The sequence below is a fragment of the Trichoderma breve genome, chromosome 6 (assembly GCF_028502605.1).
Source record: "Trichoderma breve strain T069 chromosome 6, whole genome shotgun sequence".
NCBI lineage: Eukaryota > Fungi > Ascomycota > Sordariomycetes > Hypocreales > Hypocreaceae > Trichoderma > Trichoderma breve.
The window spans coordinates 2,211,234-2,232,790 of record NC_079237.1 but is presented as its reverse complement, the minus strand read 5'-3'; the positions used below and the strand labels follow the sequence as shown (position 1 = coordinate 2,232,790).

Genomic DNA, 21,557 nt, shown 5'->3' with positions numbered 1-21,557 from the left:
TTCGCTGCTCCCTCGACAATACGATGATCGGCGTCACTCGCCCACCTTGGCCAGGTCCAGACTGAGCCACCCGGCAAATGCGTTGGTCGCCGCATAACCTTTCAGCCGTCACCGGTGGCGCACCAGGCGAAGAGGGCTTCCTCTTTGATTGTTTGTCTCGGCACACGAATGCGCTCTGGTACGGGTTGCTCTTCCTCCCTGCCATTGGCACGGAGTACTTCAAACATGCCTCAACGCCGCACGCCCTTTTGAGCAAGGTTCGCCGGCCGTGGTGATCATGACCCTGGGACCAATGCTGGTCCCTCGGCTACGAGTGCCTCAATAACCTAGCACTGCTAGCAGGTGCTTGGCATGGCTTTTAACTCTTGCTGCAGGCCTCTTCCGTACGTTACAGCCCAATGCGGGCGTCAATGTCCCACGCAGCCATGTTTCAACCAGGACAACTTTATTGCTCAGAGTTCCACATCCATCCTTGTCTACCCTAGTTGGACTATCCGAACCAAGACAGACCTGTCTGACTACGAGCACTTGGACATTAATTCTCCCCAAACGTCGCAGTTGTCGCCCAATCCCCGGCATCCGACGCTACATGTACGAGTACCACTACCGCCACCAGAAGTGGTCAGGACGGAGCTGGGTTGCAAAAGCCCAGGCCGTCATTCTGGGTTCCACGCAGCGCAACTTGGCTAACACGATGCCGAGTGATGGATGTTATAGCAACTTACTCTATCCTTGTGCCTTGTGAGATATCGATTGTGGATGGCTTTTCATACTGCACCTACGCCATCCACTAGTTGTGTATAGGCCATCGCCGAGAACCTTTTATCCACCACCAAAAAAATCTCACCTGCGCCGGCAGCGCACAACATTCGTCTTTGTAGCGGGTTGCTGTTTTCGTATGGTTGCACACGTTGGCACAACCAATGTGACGACTGCAGTGGCGCATATCACTCTGCAGACAGGCCCAAAGCCCGCGTCCCCCCTTTTGCTGGCATATTGCATCTATGGCTTTGGCCATGCAACCAAATTCACCGACTCCGGCCAAGGTGACGCCTCATTACTACCCTACAGCCTCCACATATTAGAAGTGTTTTCTCTGCACGTGAGCCGAGAGAATAATTCGGCAGAATGAAAGAGGAGCGGAAGAGCTATGTGAAAGGGTGCCACAAAATGCGAGGGCAGGGCTACTTGATGATCTGACCATTCACGCCCAGCAGCCTGTGGACAGTAAGGCTGGATTCTTACTAGCAGCTCATCTTTGACTACCAGATATTACATGCCCACGGAGAAACAAGTCGTGAAATTTACGACCGCCCCAGGGTCATTACTCAAAGTAGTGTCTGGCCTTGTACCATCGGCGTTGGCGGCTTTCTACATGGCTACCATGACGCGGCAAGCGGTTGGTTCACAGCAATCAAAGGCAAGACGCCACCTACTTTTGTCTGTGTCAATCTGCGGGAGGTATTACAAGTAGGGGCTGGCGAGCCGAGTCTGTCGCAGGCGGCTGGCCCCCCACACCAACGGCACGCCTTACCAAAACCAGTACCGCAGGGCCAGCACAGGACTTGGCCCGTACAGGTATTATGAAGAGATACTGGAGACCAAGGCTACTGGCAAATCCATGAAGCCTACCAGCAGGCCAAGGCGTCAAACGTGGAGATGCCAGCTAACGGTCTATTGCTCAACTGCCCCCATCGTCCTTTGGCGTACGAAGCACGTCCTAGACTACGACGGCACTATAGCATGTCTATCTAGCCTGTGCATGTGCACTTTGGCCTGTCTTACTCGTACTTCGTACTCCGTACAAGCATACAACCTGGATCCTGGCACCCTGGCCAAAAATATCGACGCCACACGGTTGTCATGGTGCTGTTCTACTTCGTACCATACTATGGAGTACAAGTACTCCTACAGTAGCTCCGACTGAAAAGTCGGGGATGAATTAGTGGAGTTGCATGTTGAGCCTCGTCCGACACCCAATGTGCCTGCGGTGCCGATTTGAGGGCCGCGAACTTTCTCAAGGCCATTCTGTCGCATATGACAGAGTGCTCACTATCTATTGGCCCTGACGTGGAAACAAGTCAATGAGTCAATGAAACGTCTGGTGCTGATCCTTCCATTTACAGTGGCATTTGCTATTACACGTATTTTACGCCCCGAGGCAACCCTATGGGTTCCCGGTCGACGGAGCGCGTAACATCATAAGGAATGCTGGGAAAAGGTGAAAAAAGTCCGGAGCCCTGGGAGAAATTTACTGGCAAAGCTGTACCATCTTTTGTCGATTTAGACGAACGGGCACATTGATAACCTACCCAGCGGCCAGCAGCTTACCAAAGAGGAACAACAGCACGACTTGATTATTTGGTACCGGCATGGAGCGCTAGGAAACATCAGATTGGTTCCTCCACTGGCATCTGTTGTACAAGCAGGCCTCAACGGAGCCTCTGTGTCACTCAGCTACCGCCTTGGCGCCGGATGCCTTCCGACATCCCACCTTCCCTCAGCGTCGAACGGCTTGCGGCGATCGACCTCTCTAGGATGCATGATACTATTGCATTTATTGCATCACTTGACTCTGGAATTCGGATTTTCGTCTTTTAGGCCCCCCTGATGATTGCCCTGTACAAGGGGAACAGCTGAGCGTCAGCATGCTCTTGGTGCTTCCTTCGCGGCTGTGTTTTGCTGACATGTTGTTGTTGGCCATTTCCCCATCTTGGGCACAGACTCTCTTCAGGGCCAGGTCCAACAGGGAGAAAAGGAGGGGAGCAAAAGTTAAGCGATGAATCAAGCTAGCAAGCAACCAATATTTGCTACAGGTATGATTTCTCTGGAACAGGTCTGCATCGAGGGGCTCCATCAACGGTAGCAACGGCGAAGCTGCTATCGTACGAGGACTCCCTGCCAGCTGCATTACAGTACGAGTACAAATGCGCGATTGGAATGTTGGATCAAGATTCGGCCGCAGCCTAGCAATTAAACAAGAGGCGTCCCCATCGTTGAATTCTAAAGAGACGCCCCCCTCAGCCAAGTATTCGCCACCCTCCCGACCTGGCTTTGGCCCTGATTTGTTCGTTTCACTTGACGCCCGCAATAGGCTACAGATCAACTGCAGCTCCCTCCTTGGGACATGGCGGCGATAGCAGCCTGCGCGCGGCAGCCCGTACAACTTTGCCGTGTGTATGGAGAAGGCAACGCAGAAACGGCCGAAACAGCGCGTTTTGACGTGGGTAGATATTGGGTTTCTTTTGCTGGCCCTTGATCCTCCACTCATTCGCTAGGCATTAACAGGGAATGATCTGGCTTGGTTCATTTAGCCTTGGCTGGATGTCTCTTCCCCAATGGGGGTGTGCCCTTAAAACTTAAGCTACGGACTGGTGTTCCCGATATAGCTTCTCGATCCTTTGTGTCTCATCCACCACCCTTTTCATATCTCCCCTCCAACAGGTGTACGGAGTACAGTCACGACATATATCTTAAGCGCCAGCCTGGTGACAGACATTTCAGTAATATTATCAGCTAAGCTCCCCAGCCAGGTCGACCTTTGGCCCCTTTCGCGGACCTAAGAGACGGAAATCCTTGGCTTACGAGCACCACCAACTCGTGCGATGATAGCTACCTGTGCTCTATATTGGGAGTCGAAACGGGCAGCTCGTGTAGGGAACACTGATATTGCAAGTAGTGGCGTCATAATTTCTCTTTTCATCAGTCTTATCTGAGATCGAGGGCAACAGGACCGGCGTCCGCGGCCATTGTACAAGTACGAGTACGCATGTGAGGCACTGGTCATTGGTAACCATATCTCTCTTTCTTTTCCCTCTAGACGCACGGCGGTGGAGAGGAGGGGAAGGGGACGAAAATCACCCTTAGGTTGGTGACCAGCAGCTTGTTTGCGTATGCAACCTGGTATGATATGCACGGACTAGCGATTTGAGAGATGGGGGTTTGCTTGCCTCGCAGGCGATTTGCAAGCTGCTCGACGCCAGCCCCACAGAGGCCGGAAAGTCGAGACACAGCAGCTATGATCGTCTGCCCACAATTAATCACCGGCCTTTCAAGGACCCCTCGCAGTCACTGTCGCCTTTGCCCTTTTGCTCCCTCTTCTTTGCTGGGCGTCGGATATTGCATTGAGATGCTGCAAAGCCTCACGAGCCAATGGCGTATCATACATGGTCTTTTCTCTCATTTGACTCCGTTTCCACTCTCCACCTCACGGGCTCTTCCTCTTCACACCAAACCGGTTTCACCGCTCCTTACCCCCTTCCTTCGAGCATCAAAACAGACAACCCTCCGGCTTTGAGAGGATTGCTAGAACAGCACACGGCTCGCTGGTTGTCTGACAGGCCACCATGTCGATTGTTGCCAAGTACGGCGTGCTCTGTGTGCTCATACAAGTACAACTTTTGTTGGTGATATTGTACTCGTACATACTTGCCCATACGAGCAACCCTTGTGCTTCGCGTTAATGTCACCTAGTCCTGAAATGGGTGCAGTAGCCAACTCCTCTCTGGTCTTTGTTTTCGCCTCCGCCCACCCAGGAATGGCTGCTAGCATTGGCGCGAACGCTACTTGTACCTCAAGGCCGCGCATTTCTAGGTACAGAACATCTTGGCCGCTTCCCTGGTCAGTCAACAAGGCGGCTCCGACCCGCCTGCTGGTTTGTTTTCATCACGGTGCGAGGGCTGAGCCGAATGCTAAATCGAAGAAGCGATCAGGACGCATTGCCTACTAGCCAGTCGTGGACATGTGCGCCGAGCCCCTGAAACCCTTCCCTTTGGACCTTTGTCGTGGCCAGGTGCACGGCGAATCTCAGCCCGTGGCTTACATCCCAGCTTCTGTCGCGACAGACCAGGCTGTAGAGCATTCCCGCGACGAAGGTATCACCCGCTCCCACCGAGCTAATGGCAAGGACGTGTCAGCTGCTGCAGTGCCTCAAAAGCTCCGTGCTACTCGCAAATACTAGCCCAAGGGTTGAGATGCGATGCCGTCGAGCCAAATGGGGAGGGCGGCATGGGGCACCCGAAAAAGAGACCTCGCGCTGGGGTAACCTACTCAACGACCGAAATGGACTTTGCACGGCTTTCGACGGGACAGTGGACGATCTGCTCAGACGACTGGCACATGGAGGCTCCATCCGCACCCCAAGTGCATACGAGTAGAGCAAGGGACCTACTCGTACTGCTGCTATATGAGTTGACCATGTCCGAATCAGCGGCAAAAAACATTAGGCAAAATAGATTCGCAGCAGGGCGTTTGGAGAAGGGCACGCTTACGCTTCCCGTCGTCGTTGCTCGTCCACGAGACACGACTCGGCAGACCCATGACCGCAGTTCTATGCACATTAATCTCTCAGCCTTTTGCATGCCTTTTTGGTGTTGTCCGCTTTATTTCATTTTCTTCTCTTCTTCTTCTTCCTTGCCTTTGGCGGTTGGGCTTGCGACCCCCTCGCATACGAAGTGGTGCTGCCGAAGCCACTTCTTCCGCTCCCCATGGCACAATGCTACATACCTCTGCCCAGGATCGGGAATAGAAGACCACGTTGGCCTCGGCTGCGAGTTCTCGAAGCCCGTCTCTTCCCGGCTTCTCGACTTCGACGCTGATTTGCGCGTTTGGCAGCTTATCACGCAGCTTGCGGACGCACTCTAACGTAGTATTGGGTATGCGGCCCTGAGCTAGAATTGTCAGACAAGGATTGTTGAAAGGGTGTCGAAGGATCAGATGCTGTGGCGTCTCTCGCTTGACACGGCCATTCGCGGGCGCAGCTTCACAAGGCAGCAGGGAGCGTGTGTTTTTCGTCTTTTGAGCTGGACTGGACTCACTTCAAAGTGCCACCAGGTCTCTTCGCTGGGGTTGAATCTCCGCACAACGGCCTCGAACTCGTCAACTGTCATTTCTGGTAGGTCATTGTAGTTTATGATGGTACGGCTTCCCGTCTGCTTGCTACGAAAGATGTAACTGCTGGCTGCTTGGGTGTGCGTCTCTCGGTAAAGGCAACACTCGAAGTCTACAGGTGACGACTCACCAAAGGACTCCTTGATATGCTGCGTAGCGAGCGATGAACTGCTCGGAAGCGGTGACACTAAATGCATGCAAAGGGCATCTTGTGGCCCGACGAGCTGCTGGAGCACCTCGAGCGAGTTGGGGCAATTGCCTCCTCGTCGGATTTCGAGGCTTGAGGCTCGTTGCTTTGCATCTTCTTGTGGGTAATGAGGCACGCTGTCGGTGACTGTTAGAACGTGATATATGCCCATGCTGTCTGTAGAGGATGGCAGTTTCGTGACTTGCCTTAGAATGGTGTCCAAGTAACAGGCTCCGACCAGGATGAGGTGCTTCATTGTGGCAGGCGGTGTTTTCTTATACAGTGCCTCTATGAACAGCCCCGATGGATATGGCTATTGATCAATATTCAATTGGTGTATGTGGTGGTTTGATTTCGAGATCGTGAGAGAGTTTAGATGAGGTTGAGGCTCCCCGCCCGACCCCACTTGTTCTATTAGTGAGTCGATACCAGTTTTCGTGCGTGTAAGTTGACTTTGCTAGGTATTCAACCCTTTTATCTGCACAAGAGAGCTGAACTACGAAGTGCGAACGGTCCCGATAGATGCACTGGATAGATTGGCATATACTCTGAGATTACAATGGTGATGGCATTCATATCTATTTCTACTCGAGCGCGCGCCACTCTCACCTACCCGGGAGGCTGCTTGATGAATGTAAAAAGACGGCGGTGCACATGCATGTACTGACTATGGATTGTGATATAATAGCTATTTTAACTTGATTAACATATATACAACCAACAATTCAGTAGGAAGAACTCTCTAGTATAGGAATGCAAGTTTGGATGATGCTCACGATGAAGAATCGAGTTTGGCTGACAATACTAATCATTTGCGTTGCCTCAAGCTTTGACGTCATTTGACTTAGATTACCAACGCCCGGCTGAGGTAGATACTCGATGCTACAGATTGGAAGCTGGGTAGTTGATATTCGATATAAAGCAAAAATTCTCATCATATGAATGTGCTACTTATTGAGATGAGCAGCAGCAACTTTACACGCATCGTGAGGCTATTCTCATGAGAAAGGATTGATAACAATGGCCGAGTTTGACGGGAACTTTATTCCCCACCTCTCGATTTAGCACCAGGCCATGTGCATGTGGCAATGCGAGAAAGCATGCTCCCGTCGATCGTCCGAGATCGTTCAGCTTAATTCTGACAAATTCAACTGCACCTCCCCATCGATTGCCACTCCATTCCACTCAATTGGCAGACGATACATAGCTTCAACCTTTATCGTTATCTACTCTGACGCAGCGCAGATTGGACCGAGATCCAGCAGCTCTTTTGTACCACGGCGTCTGATGCACATGGACCGCGGCGCGACCCCGCGATAACCCACTCAGCTATTACATCATGGGCTGGGACTGCGAGGAAGATCAGCAAGACGGGCTGGACGGGCGACCAAAGCCTCAAAGGCACATTACGTTTGAAGAGGGGAGCTTGAATGGGAGTGACGAGGATGATGGAGCTGTCGAGGTGAGATGTTGCGTTCATTCTTCTTTCTCTAGCCGAACGATGGTTGCCATTCTGTGTAAGCGCATGGGCTGATGATGATCAGGTCACCTTTGATTCGGGAAGCCCATACAGGAGGAAGAGCTCGCTTGTCACGTCCGAGGCTCCCGTCCCTGCGACAAAGCGCATCCCGCCGGGCCGACGTGCTGAATGTGTTGTCCATCAATTGATCGAGAACCAGCGGCGGTCTAGAGGGAGCTCGGCTGCGAGCTCACCCAACCGTAACCTCCACCATGCGCATCCGATATACACGAGCCACCACGATGGAGCGGAGGACATTAGCGGAGAGAAGAGGATGGACAAGGTCGTTGATCGAAAGAGCCCCGGCCATGGGCGGAAATCCCGAGTGGTTGTGGACACGGCCGGCTTCGAGGACGATGACGATGCCGGCCTCGGGCAGGTTGACCAGAAGATCTGGACAAACGAGATGACCAAGACTGATTCGGAGACGGATCTCACGCAGCAGCAAGACGAAAACCTTCATAGCCGCATGTTGACCAAGAAGCAACTGAGCGATATGGCGTGGGGGGTTCGCGAGCTGAGCAGACGGCTGAGCAGCATGCGCATCCGCTTCCGGGTGAAGTGCATCTTTCTCTTGACAAAGATTCACGACTCGGACTTGATTATCAACACGAGAGCACTGGCACAGTGGCTCCTCAGCAAAGAGAGAGACGTCAAGTATGTCGTGTATGTGGAGAAGATTCTCAAGACCAACAAGAAGTTTGATGTGGGGAAGCTGGTCGATGACTTGGTTCACGACTATGCTAAAGAGGGCGGCGTGGACGAGGACACCGCTCGAGAAGATATACAGAAACGCCTAAGATACTGGGACGAGGGCATGTGCAGGACACGGCCTCACCAGTTTGACTTTGTCATCACCCTCGGGGGCGACGGCACGGTTCTGTACGCGAGCTGGCTTTTCCAGAGGATCGTGCCGCCCGTGTTGAGCTTTGCGCTGGGGAGCCTTGGGTTCCTGACAAAGTTTGACTTTGAGGACTTTAAGCCAATTCTCAACTCGGCGTTTTCAAAGGGCGTGACGGTGAGCTTGAGGCTTCGCTTTGAGTGCACCGTCATGAGGAGTGTGAAGAGGAAGACGCCCGACTCGGAGTCTGAGGAGGACGGCAACGAGCTGCATTATAAGCGGGATCTGGTGGAGGAGCTGATTGGAGAGGAGAATGAGGATGAGCGGACTCATCGGCCGGAGGGGACATTTGAGATTCTGAATGAACTCGTGGTTGATCGAGGACCAAACCCAAGTAAGTCGTCTTGTCTTTTTTACTCTCTTACGCAGCAAACCGTCGTAGAGGCATTACTAACCGCACTATTCCTTTGTAGCAATGTCATATACGGAAATCTTTGGAGACGACGAGCACTTTACTTCGGTGCTCGCAGATGGCATTTGTGTATCTACACCGACGGGCTCGACGGCTTACAATCTCGCTGCCGGTGGCTCCTTGTGCCACCCCGAAAATCCCGTCATGCTCGTTACATCCATCTGCGCCCACACACTGTCCTTCCGACCCATAATCCTGCCCGACACTATCGTTTTGAGAGTTGGCGTCCCGTACAATGCCAGGACGGCTTCGTGGGCTAGCTTTGACGGGCGAGAGCGGGTAGAGCTGAGCCCGGGGGACTATGTGACTGTCAGCGCGAGCAGATACCCATTCGCCTCGGTCCAGACAGAGGGACGCAGGAGCGAGGATTGGATCAATAGTATTAGTGGGAAGCTGGGATGGAACACGAGACAGAAGCAGAAGGGATTCAAGGAGTGGGACGCCTGAGGTGTGATGTGACTTGCATGGGGGTGTATGGTGTTTTTGACTATAGAGGTCAAGTGTTTCACGGAGTTTCATTCATGTTCAAAATGTTGGGCTATTCTGTATATCTAGGCACTAAAGGCAAAAAACATAGGTAGTTGAAAATTAAATGAAAGCAATATACGGAGCAGTAAGACAGTATAAGCGCTTGATGGAATCAAGTCTGAGATGAGCCTCGTTGCAATAGACCCACCCCCACAATAGCTGTGGCCTCCTTGTCTAAAATCTTGCGACCCCACGCTAAGAAACAGCCTACAGTACAAGCTCAAGAGAAGAGATTACTCTGTCAACATCTCACTTCCATTGAGTGTGTGTCACTTGTACTGTGTTTTGAGCACAAAGAGTTTGACTCTGCCATTGAATTTGCAAACACCACACCGGCATCTTCAAAACCTCCATTGACCACTCACTACAAAAACCCCATTTTGATCTTCGACAACGACACGATCACACCCAATTTCGACAAACCAACAAAACAAACAAAATGGCCGTCCAATCCTCCCTCCCGCCCGACCTCTTCGACCAAACCACAATCATCTCCCTCCTCTCCACCCTCGCCATCGTCCTCGTCGCCTACTCCGTCTCCCGCATCGCCCTCCCCCGCGCCTCCACCACCGGCACCGTCCGCTTCCTCTTCATCTGGCACCTCGCCGACGCGCTCTGCCACTTCATCCTCGAGGGAAGCTTCCTCTACCACTGCTTCTTCTCGTACATCCCCGCGAGCGAGGTGGGCGACCGCCTGGCCGACCTGGTGCCCACGCCGTACAACTTCCTGGGCTACGAGAACGGTCGCGTCTATGGGCCGCAGAGCGGGGGGGATAACCCGTTTGCGCAGTTGTGGATGGTGTATGCGAGGGCGGATAAGAGATGGGCGGGAGCTGACTTGGTACGTTTCTCTTGTTGTGGACTGTTGTTTGTATTCGGCTAACCGTGGGAATTGGAATCGTTATACAGGGCGTTATCAGTCTTGAGCTTTTGACCGTCTTCTTCGATGGCCCCCTGGCTGTGTACATCTGCTATCTGCTTGCCAAGAAGAATCCCATGGCCAACATCTGGATGATTGTCTTGGCGACTTGCGAACTCTACGGAGGTATGTAATACGGGATAGCCAGAAGAATTGCATAGAGGTGACGGCTAATGGATACCAGGCTTCATGACTTTTTGCCCCGAGTGGCTCACCGGCAACATCAACCTCGACGGCAGCAACTTCATGTACATGTGGGTCTACCTGGTCTTTTTCAACATGTTGTGGGTATTTATCCCGCTGTTTGCGGTTGTGTATTCGATTCGCGACATTTCCAATGCTTTTGCCGTTCGACAGGCGGCGACGCAGACCAGAAAGAAGCTCTGAGTGATGGATATGTTTCTGAGTTAATGAGGATATCGAAACGGGAGTGCGATAATATCTCTTGCAGCGAGTTGGAAATAACTGTGAAGGGTTTGATCTGGCATGATACAAGTCGCATAGATTTGGCAGCAAACATATCTGAGGCAAAATACAGTCACATGCAATCAGGCAAAAAGGCAAGATAGGCCGAAAAGTTTGTATTATAGAGTTCTCATAAGGGTATCGACTATTTGTCTCTCAAGACGTGGTAGAAGCAAAAGTGTTGTCGTCATCGTTCCCTCTCACTCAGTCCATTTAGATGGCCTGCTTGTGGGCCTCGCCCTTGGCGTCGTGCTTGGACTCGTCCATCTTGTCACCGAGAGCGTCCTTGGCAGCGGAGGCACTGTAGAGCACAAATTGTTAGCTGGATGTTCGCTGTTGAGGCTGAAAGGAGAGAATCTTACCGAGTGCCAACGGGGGCATCAGAGTCCTTGGCGACCTGCTTGTTGGTCTCCTTGGAGGCACCAGAGGTGGCCTGCTGAACCTTCTCACCGACGTAGTTGGCGCCCTGCTTGATGGAATCCATTGTGATTGGTTGGTGGTTGTTTGTTTGTTTGAAGATTTAGAGTTGAAAGTTGAGATGTAGATCTGAGATTGTGTTGTGATGAGGAATAAAAGTTTGAGAGATGAAGGGGGGATGAAAGAAGTTTATATAGACCGATGATGGAGGGGAGGGAAGCGGCATCCCATAACCTTGATTACCTCCTAGAAGAGCTTAAGCCATGGCATTCCTTCCTTCTCCATCATGTGAAGCAGGAACATGGCGTCATCGAAACACCATCATTCACCGGCCGAAGCTTGTGAATGTACGGGCAGGCAGGATTCATGTGTTGGAAGTGCCCGCTATAGTACAAGAATAGGCGGGGAGGTACAACTCACGGTGCTGATTCAGACCCCGATTGACATCAGATCTTGGTGATATCTTGCCTACAGTGAATGTACCTGTTTCTACCATGAATCGTTAAGCGCAGATACCCGCTTTTGAAACACTCGATTGTCCGGCCTCGTACGCAACTTGCCTGGAGAGAAAGCAGTTGCACGGAGGAGTAAAGCTTCCTTGAGTGGATGACATCATGGCCTTGAGCTCGCAACGTCACTGCATACTACAGAATGACAGAATGTATGTGCAAAGTGGATTAGCTACTCCATACGGTTGGGCTACGCACGGCCACCGTGAGAGATCCCGCCGACAATCGACGGTTCCGTGTCAATCAATCGGCCGTTCACAAGCTTATTGCCCGCAGGCTCTTACGAGTGCATTCTGGCCAAATGTGGCTGGTAACGGCCTCGTCCTGTTCGTCCAACAATGATTTGGTGCGCTGTCGGTGGCGACGCCACACGTGGCGGCTAGGCTACGGGCCCGTTTTGTGTGGGGCCGCCCGAGTGAATGACGCATCCATGAAATAATGGCTACGATGAGCTTCCCTTTTGCAAGATGCAGCGTCCGCCGTGCTGCAGGCATCGGCCTGCTGATGCGAGCATCGAGATCTCCAGGGGCCTCAAGCCGGAAGCTTTCCTCCGCCACTTAGCAAGACGCGGCTATCGACTGCAATCCGGGAAGCTTATTCTTTGTATCAATGCGGGCAATCGCGGGGGGTTTATGGACGGGTAACACCAAATGCCGTGATACGATGGACATTGCTGCGTCTGCACGTGCCTCAAAGCGTGACAAGTTGCCAACTTGGTTCATCGCGATAGAGCTTACCGAATCATGACGCTATGAAGCTTGTCTTGATTGCAACAATGCGCGTGCAGTGATCGTCACTTTGACAAAAAGAACAAGTGTCTGCTCCTGGGTGATTGTTGCCTACAGACGGATCCTGTATTTCCCCTCTACCCATGAGACCCATGAGAAATCGACAAACACCTCCCTCAATGTTGCCTCCATTCTTGACGTGCCGTCCGTCAGCTTGACGTGGAGAATGTGGGAAAGCTTCGCGTCTTGCGGGGTCCAAAGGACACACGCATACATGTCTGTGGACGTGACCAAACACGTCTTGCGCTCTCGCTGGCACATGTAGGTGTAGCTTTTGGCGTTTGAGCAAGATGGCAGAATTTGGCTTGCTGACTGTAGCTTCAGAACGGCGACATTCATCACGGTTTCATCTTTGCAGCACGCCCACGACAATTAATTTCTCTTGGCTAGGCCTACCATGAGGATCAGATAAAGTATACTCTGCGAGGCAGCTTGATTGAGAAGATTCTTGAAGAAGGATGAGAAGCCCTTGATTGAATGGACGGCCTTTGATGGCTTAGTCCACCGAACCAACAGACAAGACGGGTTTATTCTTTTGTCGAGAGGACTACTTGTTGAGTGAGAGCTAAGCTCTAGGGACATATCACACACACATCAGCTCTCGAAACAGCCGTCTAGTCGTCCTAAGGCACCATCGCAACCAGGGTTCGTGAGCAGAGATGTACTTTCGTCGTGAGCAGTATCACGTGGGGAGCCCCAGAGGACAATACGGTCAGGTTGTCTGGGATCAAGCACTTGACATTGGAGACAGGGTCACACTTGATATTGCCCACGTTGAATCGACTCTGAAGCCCGGTTTACAGAGGGAGGCTCTCCAGATGATGTTTTAGCCCGTCAACTCACCAGTGCTTATCGCATCAGCATGGCCACCAAGATCCACTCGAGCTTGCACCCCGGATGACATGCCGCGTTGTCTCTTCGAAACAGCTACGAGCCAGGCTCCTCTACTCCGTACGACAAGTCATATTTCACACGCGTGTTGCAGTGATAGTGATAGCGAAAGAGTGCTTTGTACGATACAAGACGTGATGCTCTATAAATGGGACCCGCAGGCCAGATTCACACCAGGGGTTCTCCGCGGATAGCCTAAGCCTGGTCCGGGCATAGCGCCTCTTTACCTATTACCGCATCTGTCTGTAGACGGACACTTTTGCAGCTACGTGCATTAGTACTAAGCTTCAACTCTTACATCTAGCAAGGCTCCTGAGTTTCGAAACTCGAATCTGTTGCAAGTCTGCTTCAACCCCCGCCGCCACCGCCCTGATAAGATTCGGGCAGCCTGTTACCGGGACTTGGGCAAACTGAACCATCATCATCATCACACGGCTAATGATATTCTGGCCACTGAAGAAAGCACACGCACAGCCACGGTAGGAAATGCTGGAGGGCTTTGACGCAGTTCTCTATGCCGGCTGTGCCCCTTGGATTGTTCGACTTGTAGTAACTAAAGGGCGCAACGGAAACCCATCATTGAATGGACAGGCACCAGCAATTGGTTAATTCCATCGTCTTCGTAGCCCAAAGAGCCCTCTCTCGCTTCTATTCTTAGTCGTCTTCATGTATAGGATCAGAAAGAGGGAGCCCGGTGAATGAATCAAGACATTGGCCATCTCTACGATTAGCTTCATTGCCACCAACCCCTGGCCAAGACGACGGTGTCTACCCTAACCGTTGGTGCCGATTGAAACACAAACCCATGCCCTGCTAGAGATGGAGCTTGGAATACTCTCTAGGCTTCTCTGCTCGGATCTCCATGTCCCGGAGTGCCCTGTTCACGCTTGCGTCTCTTGCCCCACGCTATCCAGCCTTCTTCTCCTCGTTCGTCTTGTCTGTTTCCCATGTATCCCTTTGCCTTCTCTACTCGCTCTGGTAGCAGTATTTGGCATTGGTCTAGAGTAAACAGTGTTTCTCCCCATTCCCTTCTTTTCCTTTCCTTTTTGTCTTCCTTTGACTTTGTTCCATTTCTGTTCGTAGTCGTCTGGACGACTGACACGGCTGCTGTTTTGCATTTGGTTCACTTGGATAGTTGGGCTTTTGCAGGCATGCACCAGTTACTACACTAAGCTTTTCAAACTGTTTGCTTCTCTCATTCGTTTCTTTGCTTCCGCAGGACGATAGCAAATTCTCACTTTGTTTCTCCTCTTCTCTATTTCGTTCTCTTCTTTTTACGACTGCTCATCTCCTGCTGTACGACGACTTATACGGGACACGACAACTGCACATATTTACGTGGTATTCAAGGCGCCGATGGCAATCTGAGGCGTGGCTCGTCGAGGCTTCGACGCCGGTGCTAGATTGGCGAAAGCTTTCGCCACGAAAGAGCAAAAAAAGGAAACTATAAAGCAATCAAGTCAAAATGGACAGCTGGGATATGCTATCGGAACAACAGGGAGGGATGGTTTGGGCCAGGCAAGTGGACAATGATGTGGGTGGATTCCAGTTTATGGACAATTCAACGTCCGCGATTATCAACGACCTCAAGTTCGCCGTTGCCAAGCAGGTCCGGACCATGATTATTATTCTTGCTGGTTTTAATATTGCCATGGCTGTGGTTCTGGCATTCATCATTTTCCGGAACTGCTACAAGGGAGCGAAGAGGAGCAACCCAGCTTTTGGATTTCGGTATTTTCTTTCCTACTCTCGTGGAGATATGCAACGGGTGGCTCACTCTGGCTTAGTTCGTCCGTCTTCAAATTTATAGAAACATCAGAAATATTCCCCTTCGTCTTATCTATTGGCATAGCAATACAGGGTATTGTATATGTGGTTAGCCAGACCAAGGGGCTGGAGGGGCTTCTGATTCTCGGATGCACGTCAATATCTCAGGCCATGTTGCCGGGTGAGTTTCTATTGCTACCAAACGCTCTAGAGCTGTGACTGATCATTGGTAGCTCTATTTACTGTTCCCTATATACAGCTCATCTTTGGTTTGGAAACAACGGTGCAGGCACTGAGGCGGCGACCTTTTGAACGGCGATCCAGATGGGTCATCGTTGCCTGTCTCGTCGTTGTCATCATTGGTACCGTGGCCATGTACGTGGTAACGCGCTTCATCAGGCCGCCAGACCTGTGCTATGCTTCTCTTTTCTGGTTCGTCCAGACTTGGAGGCTTGAGTCATTTGTCCTGTTAACGACAATATCTTGCATCCTGATCATCGGGGCCATAATCATCTTTGTTCGACTACATCGAGATCCATCAGTCGGCATTATCGAAAGGACGGGCGCGTCCAGAATGGTTTACTACATGATCCTGGGCGCTGTAATAAACGTATGTTGTCCCAAAATCCGCTTGCTTCCCTATTTATAAACAACTAACAGAGAAATAAACCAGGGCTTAATGGCTCCCTTCTTCTTTAGCATCTCGTCTCAAAACCCACTCGCACTGACTGAAATACAACTCAGCCTAAACATGGTGGCTTCCGTGGCAAGTAACGTGTCGGGAATCACATTTGGCGTCCTCTATCTCTTCCTCCGCTCCCGAAAGATGCAGAAGATTGGCCCGCTGGGGCATCTTGAACTCGGCGCCCCGCGAAAAGAAAAATCCGTCGAATCATGGCCGGGGACAGATATTTTCAACACACAGATCGAGCAACCGGTCTCACCAGCGAGGATATTTGAGTCTCGCGCAAGTACAAGAATGTCAGAGGCTATTGGAGAGACTGCGGAAAACGCAAACGGAAAGGGTCACGGCTTTGAGACGATCCCTATAACACCTTCATTCAACAGAGTCGCTGCTGACGGCTCCGAATTGATGAATGTGGCTCCGTCGCCAGTTGTGACTCGGGCTCGGAAGGACTCGTACAGTCTGTTTCCAAGTCAACGAGAGGCGGTTGAAGCGAGACCCAAAACCAGCAACAGCATTCTTCTCCCTTCCACGACTTATTCGCCAACGGGAGGCAACGAAAATATGGCGCGAGGCAACGAGATGTTTATAGATCTGTTGCCGCCACCTTCGATCCGCATTTCAGGCGCTCCTAGACACAACCGAGACTCTTCGCTGGTGTCTTCTGCGACAGTCCAGATTGGTCTGAGAGTATCCAACCTCAGCGATGTGACGCGCTTGGAAGCCCCGTTCTACTTCTCCCCCGAGAGGCCTTTTTCGCCTACCCGTCCTGATTCCTCTTTTGCTGCCAGGCCCTCATATACACCCTCTACTCGTGACATCGGCCTAGCTGTCAGTGATGATTACAGGAATTCGACTCGCTCGCCTATTAGGGTAACTGCTGAGAGTGAAAAGCCCATTACTCTCAGTCCTACAGTGTACAGCCCAAACAATGCTTCTGTATCCCCACGGACAAAGGCAAGCCGCAGGAGCATCGATTCCATTCCGTCAACGATAGGTGCTTCCAACGCCGATGCTAACTACACGGTTGGAACAACGGAATGGATTTAGACACCTGATGCTTTTATCGACTGCTTTGGTTCTTTCTTCTCTTCCTTTTCTACTTTTTCGTCCTTCTGTGAAGGGCGCTTCTTTTCTCTTGGGGGAAAATATGTGATGGAATGCAAGCGGGCGATGTATTTTTATTTTCTTGTCTATTTCCCCCCTTTTCTCTTTGCCTTTTCTTTTCTTTTCTTATTCTTCTTTTTTTCCTTACTCACGTATGGAAAAATTTCTTTTCAGGTTTAAGGTGAAGGCGGCTTTACGGTATATACTGCTGGGGCAGTCGGACAATCGAAATGTACGGATAGGCTATGTATGAGAACATGATAGAAGACGTCAAAATTAGACACTACGAGACATGTTTTTGGATAGCCACTTTTTGCTCGTATGAATATGCTTGTATGAATAACGGGTTTAAAAAACAACCATGAGGAACCATTTGCTGACGTTGCCATCATGATTTGCACATGCGCTTATATGTCTCGTCTAGTTTGTCTTCGTCTTCGTCTTCTTCTTCTCTTCCCACTTTTCCCATCCCGCCTGGCACATGTCTTCTTCCACCACCAAATCGCGTATCCTCAGCAGCCTTGCAGGAGGCAATTCAATGCCCCAAGCCAGCCATCCCGTCCTCCTAAGAATCTCCGTCGCCACAAACCAAACCAGCGCAAAGATGAGCCCCGCAGCCGCACCTGCAGCCACCTGTGTCGTTGTATGGTAATTCAAGTATATTCTGCTCCACGCCGTTGCCGCCGCCACAAGCGCTCCAGCAAGACTAACAGCCAGCCTCTCGACCAAAGTCCAGGGCCGGCCGCCGTCGAATATAGTGGCCCTCGCCGGTGACTTCCCTTGTGCCAGCGGCTTATGCCGCACCAGGAGGAACAGGGCGAGCGAGAGGCTCCAGAAAGCAACGAATTGGGCGTGCGAGCTGGGCATGCCGTAGCCCTTGCCGTGGATGCGGCGCGGGCGTTCCTCCTTGATGACTCGCTTGAGGATGAAGTTGAGGGCCTCGCAGGCGAGTTGGCCGGCAAAGGCTAGACATATTTCGGCTTCGCGGGTGGAAAATATGAGGGTGGCGTAGACGACGCAGAGGGCTTGGGGGAGGAGGGCAAGGTAGGCGCACACGAGGGAGACATAGTCGTCCGGGTCCTGGAAGAGAGAAAGATGATTAGTTAACTGGTCTATTAGGCTAGGGAGAACAGCATGGCTGGTGGGAACTTACATAGTAGACATGTGTGACGGAGAGGGAGGCAAGCGTGGAAGTGTAATCTTCACTCATGTTTGCGGTTGGTGAGTTCATGATACCTCGATGCAAGTGGAAAGACAAAGAGAGAAAAGAAGAAGATGGGAGAAGAGAATCTGGATCAAGCTAGGGCTACCGGATCAACGACATGCCCACCATGCACCACGCAAAAAGCAATCGCCCCCGAGTCGAAAGCGAGGGAAAGCAATGAAGAATGAAGAAAGGAAAAAGTGATGATGCAAGGACACATCCAGTTGCATGTGACGGCATTTCGGGGCTGAACCAAGGAGAAACCGTGGCTTGATTCTGGCAGCGGTGTGGCGCAGCTCTTCAGAGCCTAGAGGCGAAAAATTACAGAACGGAAATTAGCAGATTAGGTAGCCACGGCCCGCGACGCACAGGATTAACGGCTCCTGCCTGACTCTAGTAGAGCAGAATAATAGCGGTAGGTGAATGAATTTTGGGCTTAATTCTTTCTAAGAGTTTCTACTGCAAAGATTCAAACACTCGGTGATGACTCAACGGCGGCAAATGGAGATGGATATGGATCTGTAACCATATTCTGTCTTTCTTATTTCTTATTTTCTCCTTTCTTCTTTTTGGATATATCTTTTCTTCTTTCTGCCGTCTGTTTCTCTGTCGGTCTGTTTGTCTCTCTGACCCGACACGACACTCACTGAGCAATAGTGTGCGTTAGTTAGTATGGCGAGCGCCCTTGACATGATTGGATCAAGAATTATCGCCGATTAAGTCTCTTCTTGCTCACGCTTTGCCACAGGTTTCTTGCACTGCACTGCAACTGCACTGTCAGCCAGCTCTTTCACGAAGCTCGATAAATTCTGCCACCGCCATCTTCTCTCTGTTGGCAGCGGACATGCTTCAGCCGTGCAACCGACATGGATCATTCAGCAGTCGATGACGATGATGTCCGGGCCACCGAGCTGGAAACCCTCGAGGCCATCTATCCCGAGCTTCGCCGTCCAGATGGCGCTGGATTCGTTTTTGAGCTGGAGCTGCCCGTGGAACCGGCTGCCCCCGTGACCGTGACCTTTCCTGCTGCTGCTGAGCCTGGTCAGGTTCTCAACGGTTCGGCGTCTGATGCACCGGCGTTGGTAGACTCTCTGCAAGTCTCTCACCTACCTCCTCTCACCATGCATATCACGCTTCCGGATGGCTATCCCGCAGAATGCGCGCCCCTGGTCAAGATTTCAACCACTCCTCAATGGCTCTCGGCTGAGAAGCTTGCAAGTCTTGCGGGAGAAGCATCCCAACTGTGGGAAGAAATGGGACGGGACCTGGTGGCCTACACTTACATCGACCACATACAGCGGGCTGCTGACGATGTGTTTGGGGCCATTACTTCTGAAGGAACTCTCCAGGTCGATCCAGAGCATAAACTCGCTGTGCTGGACTACGATATCAAAGCCAAGAAGGCGGCCTTTGACAAGGAGACGTTCAACTGTGGCATTTGTTTAGGTATGTATGAGGAAACAGCCCATATATCAACCCATGTTCTCATACTAATCCACCTTGATACTCTGTAGATCCCAAGAAAGGATCAAAATGTCACAAGATGCTTGACTGCACTCACATTTTCTGCTTGCAATGTCTCCAGGATTTCTACAACGATGCCATCAAAGAAGGCAACTTGTCGACTGTTCGTTGTCTGGCCCCTAACTGTGCTAAAGAGCGTTCTGCTGCCGCAAAGGAGGAGGGAGAAAAGAGACGCAAGCCCAAGACTTTCATCAGTCCCAGCGAGTTGTTGCAGATTGGCCTCTCTGAAGAAATGGTGAAGCGCTACGTTGACCTCAAGTATAAGACGGAACTTGAATCTGATAAAAACACCATCTACTGCCCTCGACAGTGGTGCAACGGAGCTGCACGCTCCAAAAAACACAAGAAGCCTGAAGGTCTCGACTTTGGCGAAGCTTCAGATGCTGAGTCTGATCAGGACGAGAAGAGTGAAGCCAACGGAAAGAGCAAGAAGGGAGCAGAAAAGTTCAACCGCGGTGACCTTTTGTCCGTCTGTGAGGATTGCGGATTTGCCTTTTGCAGTAGATGTTATCAGTCATGGCATGGAGAGTTCTTCCAATGCGCCCCCAGACGCAAAGACGGCGAGCTTACCGAGGACGACAAGGCTTCTCTCGAGTATCTCAAGCTGCATACGAGCCCCTGCCCGACTTGCAACGCCCCAGCACAAAAGACTCACGGCTGTAACCATATGATTTGCTCGCGATGCGACACACACTTCTGTTACCTTTGCTCCTGCTGGCTGGATCCGGGGAATCCATATCGACACTACAACCAACAGGAAGATGGCAAGGTTACATCATGCTATATGCGCTTGTGGGAGCTGGAAGGTGGAGATGGCGATGATGTTGGTATAGGATTCGCTGGTGGACGAGGTGCTGCGGCAAACAATGGTGCGAACGAAGCCGTGCCGGAAGGTGAAGAGGCTCTGAACGAGATTGGCTTGGAGATTGAAGAGATGGATGACGAGGTCGAGGGCAATGTCGATGCCAATGCCAACGCCAATGCCAACGTGCCGGTACAGCTTGACGAGAACGGCCAGAGAGTCGCTGTAGCTCGTGAGGCTCCCCTCGTCCTACGACTCATGGACAATCCAGTTAACAATGGCAACAATAACAATAACAATCAGGGGCGTGGCGGGCATCGAGGTGCAGACAACTTACCCGCCAGAGCCCGCGGCGGAGGAGCAGCAAGAGGCCGGGCTGCGGCACATGGCCCGAATCATCGTGGAGGCCAAGCTGCCAACAATGCCAGAGGCCATCCTGCCAACCGTGCAAGGGGTGCTAGGGGTGATGCCCGTCGAGGTCAGGACGGCGGACGTGGAGGAGCGCGAGGTCGAGCTGGAGCTGCAGGTCGAGGAGGTGCTGCGAGGCAGAACCCGGACCCGAATGACAACAATAATCAGAATCAGGACGGGCTGGACGCCGATCAGGAGGCGTGGGTTAGACACTTTGTTCGGATGGCACTCCTCGATGCGGAAGATGAGGTTGAGGGCGGCGATTCAGACGAGGAGGATGAGAATTGGCGTTTTCGGTGACACTCGGGGAAGCAAACTTGCTTTCAAAAGCCTACGGATCGGTATCATTCGAGACCAAAGAATCTTGCAATGATTACTCTACAAAGTCTACCTATTCATGCACCTGATGGGTTATTTCGAAGTTTACACGTGTTGCTATCTTTGTTTTTTTACTCTACGCAACAATTCAGCCAGCACGGTGATGCTTCGGCCCATTACACGCCAGTTTGGAGCATATCGACACATCGGACATTGCGCAGAGGGATGCAACGGGACATTGGTCGTTTAGCGATGGAATAATCTGCGCGTCTACGAAATTACATTTGTGTCAGTTAATAGTTGAATAGAACGTT

The 21,557-nt window shown here is 51.6% G+C and overlaps 7 protein-coding genes across 7 annotated transcripts; 4 read left to right on the top strand and 3 right to left on the bottom strand.

Annotated features, from left to right (window-relative positions):
• Positions 1–4,708: 4,708 nt before the first annotated feature.
• T069G_09612 (pfkB family carbohydrate kinase domain-containing protein) lies at positions 4,709–6,332 on the bottom strand (the record flags this gene model as incomplete). The annotated part of the gene is made up of 5 exons (XM_056176822.1): positions 4,709–4,895; positions 5,050–5,099; positions 5,506–5,664; positions 5,817–6,213; positions 6,283–6,332. The coding sequence occupies 5 exons, from the start codon at positions 6,330–6,332 to the stop codon at positions 4,709–4,711; spliced, it is 843 nt and encodes a 280-aa protein (XP_056025300.1).
• A 1,083-nt stretch (positions 6,333–7,415) lies between these two features.
• On the top strand, positions 7,416–9,355 carry T069G_09611 (ATP-NAD kinase domain-containing protein; the record flags this gene model as incomplete). Its single annotated transcript, XM_056176821.1, has 3 exons — positions 7,416–7,538; positions 7,621–8,830; positions 8,910–9,355. The coding sequence occupies 3 exons, from the start codon at positions 7,416–7,418 to the stop codon at positions 9,353–9,355; spliced, it is 1,779 nt and encodes a 592-aa protein (XP_056025299.1).
• A 520-nt stretch (positions 9,356–9,875) lies between these two features.
• T069G_09610 (emopamil binding protein domain-containing protein) lies at positions 9,876–10,742 on the top strand (the record flags this gene model as incomplete). Its single annotated transcript, XM_056176820.1, has 3 exons — positions 9,876–10,277; positions 10,346–10,481; positions 10,540–10,742. 3 exons carry the CDS (start codon positions 9,876–9,878, stop codon positions 10,740–10,742), a joined length of 741 nt encoding a protein of 246 aa, XP_056025298.1.
• A 291-nt stretch (positions 10,743–11,033) lies between these two features.
• On the bottom strand, positions 11,034–11,304 carry T069G_09609 (glucose-repressible protein grg1 domain-containing protein; the record flags this gene model as incomplete). Its single annotated transcript, XM_056176819.1, has 2 exons — positions 11,034–11,121; positions 11,183–11,304. The coding sequence occupies 2 exons, from the start codon at positions 11,302–11,304 to the stop codon at positions 11,034–11,036; spliced, it is 210 nt and encodes a 69-aa protein (XP_056025297.1).
• A 3,586-nt stretch (positions 11,305–14,890) lies between these two features.
• Positions 14,891–16,927, top strand: T069G_09608 (uncharacterized protein; the record flags this gene model as incomplete). Its single annotated transcript, XM_056176818.1, has 4 exons — positions 14,891–15,156; positions 15,213–15,373; positions 15,426–15,802; positions 15,866–16,927. 4 exons carry the CDS (start codon positions 14,891–14,893, stop codon positions 16,925–16,927), a joined length of 1,866 nt encoding a protein of 621 aa, XP_056025296.1.
• Positions 16,928–17,404: 477 nt separating this feature from the next.
• On the bottom strand, positions 17,405–18,194 carry T069G_09607 (PAP2 superfamily domain-containing protein; the record flags this gene model as incomplete). The annotated part of the gene is made up of 2 exons (XM_056176817.1): positions 17,405–18,064; positions 18,138–18,194. The coding sequence occupies 2 exons, from the start codon at positions 18,192–18,194 to the stop codon at positions 17,405–17,407; spliced, it is 717 nt and encodes a 238-aa protein (XP_056025295.1).
• Positions 18,195–19,054: 860 nt separating this feature from the next.
• Positions 19,055–21,225, top strand: T069G_09606 (IBR domain, a half RING-finger domain-containing protein; the record flags this gene model as incomplete). The annotated part of the gene is made up of 4 exons (XM_056176816.1): positions 19,055–19,634; positions 19,703–20,037; positions 20,110–20,539; positions 20,594–21,225. 4 exons carry the CDS (start codon positions 19,055–19,057, stop codon positions 21,223–21,225), a joined length of 1,977 nt encoding a protein of 658 aa, XP_056025294.1.
• Between the last annotated feature and the right edge of the window lie 332 nt (positions 21,226–21,557).